The sequence below is a fragment of the Porites lutea genome, chromosome 12 (assembly GCF_958299795.1).
Source record: "Porites lutea chromosome 12, jaPorLute2.1, whole genome shotgun sequence".
In the NCBI taxonomy this organism is placed as follows: domain Eukaryota; kingdom Metazoa; phylum Cnidaria; class Anthozoa; order Scleractinia; family Poritidae; genus Porites; species Porites lutea.
This window is the reverse complement of record NC_133212.1, coordinates 20,262,472-20,271,610: the sequence shown is the minus strand read 5'-3', so window position 1 is coordinate 20,271,610 and position 9,139 is coordinate 20,262,472. Positions and strand designations below refer to the sequence as shown.

Here is a 9,139-nt window from a genome sequence, read left to right as displayed (position 1 = left end):
GGTTTGCCTCAGCAGTGGGAGTCTGAATGAAGTCGTTAGAAGGACTCGAAAAGACGATTAGAATGCTCCATTTACAATTAACCCAGGATTAGACCTAATTGGCCTTCGAATAGATAACTTGGCTATGGGTGAAGTGAGACAAAGCGGATAAATGTGAAAATGTCTATGAGAAATACTATATCAAGACTAGAAAGCGGATTTACAGATCCCGGCTCTAGCGTGAATGTAAAAGCTAATCATCTCAGCTTTTAAAAATGTTCAGATAAGCGTGGATGGGTCTGACCCTTGAATAAAGAATATAAACTGCAAGGCCTCCATTCCTATGCTCATGCATCGGAATGCCGACATTGAGGCGTCACGATGACTAAATAATTTTCTCATTTAGTACTCTATCGCCTTCTTTAAAATACCTGAATCAAACGAACTAGAATCTGTTCAAAAGGTTTTCAATGGTGAAATTCAATATCATCAAATGAGTTTCAAAAGATTGATAGTTGACTGAACGCGTTCTTTATATGTTGTTTGATGCGTCACCAGAGAACTCAACCAGCTCTTCGTATTCGTCTTCGTCATAGATGACATCATCAATCCCTGCATCCTCATACTGTTGGTATTCGGCTATAAGGTCATTCATGTTAGAATCGGCCTGTAATTTGAAAATAAAATTTCTTAAATTATCATTATTTTCTTTATTGGTGTAGATATATTAAATTCGGCTCATTGGTACAATATTTTCTTTTCGTAGCGACCATTTAGAAAAACGTGAATACATGAAAAATTCCAGAATGTGACGTTGATTTTGTACTGACCAATCATAAGAAAGATCAAAACACACAAGCAGACAGCAAAGACACAAACTAATTATTTCCTTGAGGGAACCCCACCAGGGGCGTAGCCAGGATTTTTCAAAGAGGGGGTCACAGAGGCTACTCACCAGATTGTCATGTCGACTATATATGGTTTATACCGATGCTCTCCCTCGTGTATCGGCGGGCTCAGTCGTATTATCGCGGCATGAAGGCCCATATTAACTAAAGACAAGAGCCGTTGACGAAAATACTTTACAAAAAAACAAATTTTAAAAGTGGGCTTTTGAACAATGGCTTTTACGGCCAAGATATAGGTTGTTTGCTCAAAAGAAGGCCTACCAAGGGGGGGTCACGGGCACCCCAGGGCCCCCCCCTAGGTACGCCCCTGCCCACTGTGTTTAACTCAGTGGATACTCAGATGAGAAGTCGAAGAAATGCATTGTAAGGCTCATTTCAAACGTCCAAATTTTCATGTGCCGAACCTTATACTTTCAATAAAGTACATGAAAAGATCGACGTTTGATTCAATTACGTCCGACATATGAATTAAGTTCGAGTGGCCTACATGGGATTTTCTACTGTGGAGCGATTCGTTTCAAAAGTCAAACGTTTCATGTGTCGAACCTAATGCATAAATTAATATAATTTATTTTTACTGGTAAGCATTGCACACACTTGTGAAAATGGATTGCATCCGAATAATTAAGTTCGAAGTCTGCAGTTCGATACATAAAATGTTGGACGTTTGAACTGGGCCTAAAAGGTGGAATACCTCTGTAAATTCCATGATATCCATGCCTTCAGTCGTGTACCAATGGAGAAACGCCCTTCTCCTGAACATCGCAGAAAACTGCTCTGTAAACCTCTTGAATGCTTCTTGAATGGCAGTACTGTTATACAGAAATGTAGCGGCGGTTTTTTGCCCTTTGGGAGGAACATTACACACGGCCGTTTTCATGTTATTTGGTATCCAGTCCACAAATGCTGACGAACGCGCGTTTTGCATCTCCGAAATGGTTTCTTCGACATCTCTCATGGCAAGCTGGCCTCTGAACATGGCGGCAGCGGTGAGGTATCGTCCCTGTCTTGGATCACAAGCCACCATCATGTTCTGGGGTCCAAACATATTGCTTGTGAGTTCGGAGATGGCGTATGATCTGAAGCTCTGCGAACCTTGGCTAATAAGCGGTGCGTGGGAGGGGATGAAGAAATGAAGACGAGGAAATGGTACCATGTTTACGGCGAGTTTTCTAAGGTCTGCGTTGAGCTGCCAAGATAGAGGACAATGAATCAGTTCTAAAACCTCTCACATGCACTCCTTTTGAAGACTATCGAGTCAAACTAGTTTTATCTCAGCTATAAAACTCCAATCATATTATCACTCATTCGCAGAGCAGCGATACTTTTGGCCAACGTCACGGACCGTGAGTCCGCTAGAAAGCTTCGAGACCTCATTATCCTCTTCGAAATTCTGGGATGTTTATAGCCTCTAGATGAACCTTTCATCGCTTTATAGATAGACCCCTTCTTAATAGAACTTATGCCTTAAATTAATTAGGTTCAAACTAAATATTGTTCATTTTTGCCTTTTTGAATAGACAAGAAAATTGATGACGTCACAAAAATTAAATTTGTAAAATCATAAGATAGTTTGGCATATCTAGAAAGAACAAGATGAAAAGTGTTCCCTTGCAAAAAAAACATCAGCCTGGTAATGCAAATTGGTGGCGGAGGTATAAGCACCGTGAGTTTAGGTGTAAACAATCCTTCTAGAACAGTTTACGATCCAAGCCAATTTTAGAAGGATTTGTTTCGCGTCTTTAAAGTATAACTGTGCTTATATCTTCCCACCAACTTGCGCCAACAGACTGATCTTTGGCAAGGGAGCTTTTTTCATCTTCTTCTCTCTAAGTATGCTAGCTAATCTATTATTTTACACAAATTCAGTTTTTGTGACGTCCTGTTTCTTTACTACATTAATATCTGCTCACAAAAAATTAGATTTAGATCATATTATCTCGGGTAAAAATGAAGAGCTTGCCACCGAATAAACAGCCCCATGAAAACTAGGATACAAATGCGGTATATATTTATTCTCTTTGCCCTTGATTTCCACGTGGTTTGTACTTTTTGCACTATGTTTACCCCGAGAAAATTTTATTTAAGCTACTCACCTGACCAGGGAAACGGAGTGATGTTGTCACACCTGCCATAGTGGTGGCCACTAATCGGTTCAATTCGCTATAAGTGGGTGTCTTAAGTTTGAGAATGTTCGAACAGATATGATACAATGCTTCGTTATCAATACAAATTGCGGCATCTGCAATGTCAACAAGGTGATGGAAGCTTAAAGTAGCATTGTAGGGTTCTGTGACTGTTTCAGACACCCTCGGTGAGGGAAGCACAGAGAAGCTGCTTAGCAGTCTGTCTGGGTATTCTTCGCGAATCTTTGACATTAACAGCGAGCCAAGGCCTGAACCAGTACCCCCTCCTAACGAATGCGCAACCTGAAAGCCTTGGACGCAATCACAGAATTCCGTAAGTTTGCGGATGCAGTCCATGCCTGATTCCAGTAGTTCCGAGCCCTCTGTGTAAAATCCCTTGGCCCAATTGTTTGCTGCACTGCTCTGACCTACATCAAAAATTGAAAAATAAACGGCGCTTTGAAGGTGATGTGGGCTTTTAGTTATTCATCGAGACTTCAGCTTATATTCGAACTGACTGAAGCTACCGTATTTAATTTGGGATGGTTGTATCAGAGCTCGTCGATTAACCATTATAGAGCGTGTATCGTAACTTCTTTGCATGTTTCTTTAAAGCCCCGTGCAAGCGGACGCAACATTATTGGATGTTACATGTTGCGTCCGTTTACACACCCTGTTGCATGTTGCTGGATGTTGTTGCGTGTTGTTTGCGCAAAGTTTGAAACCGGTCAAACTTTTGAGCCAACAACTCCCAACATTTCTTTTGTTCCGTGATCGCCGAAGCGTAGCGCCACAATGTTGGATCCGTTTGCACAGCTCTTCCAACATTGTTGGGGTCACGCACGCTCATTACGCATGGATTACAAAGACTTATGGACTTATCCCACGATGCACTGCAAGTCCCAACATTGTTAGGAGTTGTTGCATCCGTTTGCACACCACTGCCAACACGCACGAAACAGCTCCCAACATTGTTGGCGCAAAAATTTTGGGATTTGTTGCGCACGTTTGCACGCAGCCTTAGAACGCTACTCCTCGGAAGATTTTAGAGCTTTATATTTCCCCATACTGTATTGGAGACCATTTCTATCTAAAACAGTTGCGGTAAAAACTGCGCGAAACATAATGAACTTTCAGTTCAAGTTTGCCTTTTCAACGATAGCGTTTTATTTCTAGATACGTCTTAGACAAAATCAGTATTAATATTACACATATAGCTCCAACGTGTAATTTCGACCGGGTGTACAAATCAAACAAAGTGCTAAGACAACTCACCACATATGCAGTTATCGGGGCTAAAAAGTCCTCCATACTTCGAGGAACGAAGTGAATTAATAGAGCCTGGCTCGAGATCCAAGCATGCTGCCCTGGGGATGTACCTGCCATCTTCATATAAAAGCGAAACGCACACGAATGGTTTTAGACTTACAGATAAAGATAACGATATTTTGTTTATTTAGCGTTAACTACATAAATATTCTAAGGCGCACTAATAAAAGCTGACAAACGCTAACAGATAACAAATAGTATACTCAGTGAATTTAAAAAATAAAACACACTGCAATCTCACTGTTCAGTACAAGAATTGGCTCACTGGGCAAATGGCATACGAAAAAAAAAAGTCTTTGGAGAATGCTCAATACCCTAAACACCCCAGACACCACTGATAGCCGAAGGAAGAACTGTCCCACAGTGAGGTGCCAACACGAACAAAAGCTCTGTCTCCAAGGGTCTTTGGAGACCCACTTTGTTTTGGGGACCCTTAACCGGTAGCTGGTATGGAATCTTAAATTGCAGCAGCCACTCTCCTTGAAACTTAGAAGCTTCTTCAAGTAGACAGAATAGCGTTTTCAAATAGCTAGAAATAAACTTGATTGTGTTTGGGGAATGAACTCGGAAGGAAGACGAAACAGGGACATAGGGTTACAAGGCCTTCTGGCTGAATAAGTACTAACCCGATGTTTCGCTGAAGTAAACGTTTAGCCTGTCTGTTTGTGGACTTTGCCCTTTACAATGACCATCTGGCGTAATGCCGTGCTCATCAGAAATAAGTTCCCAAAACTATAGGACAAAAGAACACTATTCATTTCACTGTTTCACTACTAACTCTGTTTGTTCTTGATGTTGTTTTTTGAACCCCTATTTTCAAGACTGTTGTTGTGCACCCTCAAATCCAGTTGCACGGAGTGCTTTACTGTAAGATAAGTCAGAATTTAAGGGAGCGAACTAGCGAACTGTAGTTTGGTGGTGTTCACTGCATGTAAAAATATAATTTGTCGCTGGCTCCTCAAGGGGCAAGATGAAGCGGGTCCTTTGTTCTGCAAATGATTGGCTAACTAAGCGGGGCAATATGAGCTGAGCTTTTTTTTTTTCACGTAGGGGCTTAGCCGCTTTTTTCTCTAAAAAAACTTTTGGCCATATTATATATCTTTTATTGACTGCGCTTGCTCGCTCCAGATCGATAGCTGGTTGTTAACCTCCTTTTTGGGAACTAATATCGAAGCATCATTGATCTCACTTATGATGGACAACAACGCGTATAAATTTACCCCTGAATGTCACTTAACAGCAAAACGGAAAACTCAAGATACACCAAGTCTGTGTACGCGAGTAAATAAATCATTGCCATCCGCCCAATGTTGGTTTCACTGGTTTGCTTAGGCATTGACCTCTTGGAAGTCAGCATTAAAGAGGTAGGGGCCCAAAAATTCCCAAGCATTGTGAACTGTCCTGATTAGGATTTTGCAAATAGATTTATTGCATGTAGATGAAGATCTCTATAAAAATAATATATACAACCGGAAATGCGCAGCTAGGTCCAAGATACTCCCAGAAAAGGCCAACATCGAAAGAACCTGCTGAGAAACTTTAAGCCCTTTATTTTCACGTATTAATGAGCGGTACATGACTGCTGGCCATGTTTTCAACCTTATGAAATAACTAAAGTTTTCAGTTTTCAGGCTTTTACTGCGCTTGTCAGACACACATATATGCTTTATTCTCTCACTACGCTAATCACGAATTCTTGCTAGAATGTTCTATTCTTAGTTTTGAAGTAAAACGTTAACTCTATCATCTCCTCAGTTTAAACTCTTTCCTTGCTTTCTCTGTTCTTTTACTGACTAGACTTGAAAGAATGCTTTGCAGTTTGTTTCCCGACAAAGTTGATTTGACATAAATAAACAGACAAACAAACTATACACTAGGAAGTTGTTGTTCCTTTTCAAGTATTGAATAACGATTCAATTCACTCTCTACATTTTTGCTGCACTCGATTCATTTCAAATGTGAGGCTTGTTTCACTACTGGAGGTTAACATATTCTGTTCCAGTGATAATACTGATAATAATACTAATACCGCCTGTTAAGAGATGGGAGGGAGAAATGAAAAAATCAAAATTTTCTTTTCTTAGAGACAATTGCTTACAGTGGCATTGAAACCAAGAAATAAGAAGTGCCTTTCACGTTTTTAATTCCCTCCTACAGAGCGACTTACTGCGAAGAACTCAAGAGTCGTTTAAAAACACAGTTAAACTTGTAACTTTTACATGTGACGATTTTAAGACTTAGACTTAAGACTTATGCTGACCAAAACATACTTGCGGACGCTATCGGTAATGCGCCTTGACGGACCGAACCCTTTAGTCATATATTAATCTCAAGCTTTATAAAATTTATGTTTTAGAGAAAAAAAAACACTTCGAAAGTGAAATTCTGAATTTCAACGATGTTCTTCAACAGGTGAATTTGCACGTCTCGCTTAGCAGGTGGCGGAGCCATTATCTTGAATTTAAAATTCTTTAAAGTAAAGGGGCCTTGTGTGATAATTCTTTTAAAATTTCGTTAAAAGGTAGATGACAACACCTTTAGAGCATTTCTTGGTTTAAATTACAAAAAATGCAGTTTCTCTTCCCAAAAAGTCACCACTTCGCCTAAAAACTATTTTGTATGTTGTCAAATTTAAAGTAAATAACTTAGAAAACCCGCAACAAAGATCTTAGGATTTAAGTGACCTGCTCGATTTTAGAGCAGGTGGATATCTTGCAGTTGACATATGTTTTTGAGCGAAAAATCAAAAGCTTTTTTTCCCGCCTTGAGCTTAGTAAATCAAACTGCGATTTCTTCTAACAAGGAAGCGTACTTATAATAGTAGCCATGCTTCAGCCTGCGGTCACCGACGAAGTAGTTCACCTTATCGCTCCAGAAGAACTATCCATTATGAAGCCAATGTACTTTGCTCGATCTTTTGAGTCTTCGGAAAAATTCTCGCTCTGGAGTAAACATTAACCTTAACCCTCTTCAGTAGTACTTTCAAACTGAAATTACGATTTTTCTTTAATTTTGACGTTAGCGTTTTCGGATGAGTGCGTTGTCATAGTCGATAACTTTTGAAGCGATCCGTATCCCGTGCTTATGTCAGAGCAAAATTCCCTTGATCTTGCCGTCGAGTACAAAATAAATTGTTTATCATTCAATACAACTAACTCCTTATTATCAAAAAATTTCCATCACGCGTTTGGATAAGCAGAAGATTAGGTTCTTGGTGGAATTTCCCTTTTTATATTACTTCTGTGGTCGCTCCGAGTCTTCAATTCCGTAACAACAATAACAAGGAGAGTGAGTCCAAAATTATCGGGCTTGAGACCTCGCTTACGCAGATAGAAGGAGAGAGGCAAAAGCTTGAATGCGTAGAGGAAGGTTTGTTTTATGCGTTTAATCGAACTTTCACTTCCTTAGCCCAAGCTGGAGAAGTTAAAACCCGTAGAAATGCTTTTAACAATCATTAATTAATAAATAAAGCTGCCCTTTGCAGCTGATCGAACTTTTAACCCTGGGCAATCTTAAGTGGAGCGTGCAGTTTTCACGATTTGATTTATTTTCTTCTAAGTGAGTAGAAACTATAGAGTGGGGTACAATTGTAGTTGCTTCATTTGGCTTAAAATTGGTTGACATTCTGAAAGTTACAACTCGAATGTTTCCACCGCTCGAAACACATTTCTTAAGTTATTAAACAGCTTGCTTTCTCTTAATGCAACTGATCTGGAAATTACATTTTTCGTTCATAATGTTTTGGAATTTCTAGCTATTTCTTAGTTGTATTATATCACTTGGTCTAAAATAGAGACCCTCATCTGCGCACTGCTGTCGCGAAATGTGTACTCACGTCTACAATGCGTGACAAAGTAGTATTTTGAAGTTTATAATGTCTCTCTAAAGAATTGTTTTTGTTCAAAATTTTACGCATATTCGCCCAAGTATAAAGGCTTTTTTAGTAAGAAAGACACCTGTGCAAAAAATTTATTAGGACTTTTCAACTTGGGGGTTTCATTACCATAGTTAAGGTAATGATCAACTTCAGTGTTTCATGGCTATACATGTATCATACCTTGGAACTTATTTGATTTCCACACTGGCCAACCTGGATGTGAACTATGTCTCTCATGTTAACTGATTATCAGCTTGTTCCTGTCGGGGAGATTTGTGTGGAAAATATAATCACTTTAAAATACGGGGACAAGTCTGCACATCGTCTTCAACTCATTAGCAACAAGTTGGCTGGTTAGCCGTGTTCTTGCTTCGTTCCAAAGAGACGCATCTCATTAAATATTATTACTTAACTTGGTCAAGTTTCTCGCCTTAAGTGCCATTTATCAGTAGTTATAAGTTATGAACAGTTAAACACCCTGTCATTAGATATCTACCAATAGTTCCGTGAGTTAACATCATGGCGTTTAGCACACACGTCAAAAAAGCCCTAGACTATAACCCTTTTATGCGTCCGCGACTACAGACAATTGCGTGAAAGTTTAAATACATGTGCGGTGCTTAAAATTGTCAATTTCTTCTAATTTTCTGTCACATGCAAGCATCTTACCTTGAAAACGTCTTTCTAGTTGATTGATTCCAAATGGCATTTTGATGGTATTTAGATCTTTTCAGATCTCAATGGTACTCTAAAACCAAAGCCATTAGGACATATTTGAAATGGGCTACATTCTATCAATTGTCTGAAGGCATAAATAATTTACCATGGCCATGTTTAATTTGGATGAGGGGGGTGGTCCATTCATGGTGTTTCTCATCGCAGTAAAGTAACAGTTTTTAAGTTAATAAACCTTTCAATGG

At 39.4% G+C, this 9,139-nt stretch overlaps 1 protein-coding gene across 2 annotated transcripts; it reads right to left on the bottom strand.

The window, feature by feature from the left end:
- Positions 1 to 282: 282 nt before the first annotated feature.
- LOC140921525 (tubulin beta-1 chain-like) lies at positions 283 to 9,139 on the bottom strand. 2 transcript variants are annotated; one of them, XM_073371529.1, is made up of 7 exons: positions 8,889 to 9,139; positions 8,400 to 8,479; positions 4,969 to 5,074; positions 4,289 to 4,399; positions 2,984 to 3,441; positions 1,582 to 2,076; positions 283 to 646 (listed from the first exon to the last, which is right to left on the bottom strand). In XM_073371529.1, the coding sequence occupies exons 2-7, from the start codon at positions 8,454 to 8,456 to the stop codon at positions 512 to 514; spliced, it is 1,362 nt and encodes a 453-aa protein (XP_073227630.1). In that variant the 5' UTR covers positions 8,457 to 8,479; positions 8,889 to 9,139; the 3' UTR covers positions 283 to 511. The 2 variants fall into 2 exon arrangements, with proteins under 2 accessions (XP_073227630.1, XP_073227628.1); XM_073371527.1 differs by lacking the exon at positions 8,889 to 9,139 and having other exon boundaries at positions 8,400 to 8,771.

Excerpts from the sequence above, each read along its gene's own strand:
- LOC140921525 (XM_073371529.1), bottom strand. The coding sequence starts at position 8,456 with ATGAGAGACATAGTTCACATCCAGGTTGGCCAGTGTGGAAATCAAATA. Across the intron at positions 5,075-8,399 it reads GAAATCAAATAAGTTCCAAG|TTTTGGGAACTTATTTCTGA; the intron begins GTATGATACATG and ends TTTGTCCTATAG. Across the intron at positions 2,077-2,983 it reads CACTCCGTTTCCCTGGTCAG|CTCAACGCAGACCTTAGAAA; the intron begins GTGAGTAGCTTA and ends CTATCTTGGCAG.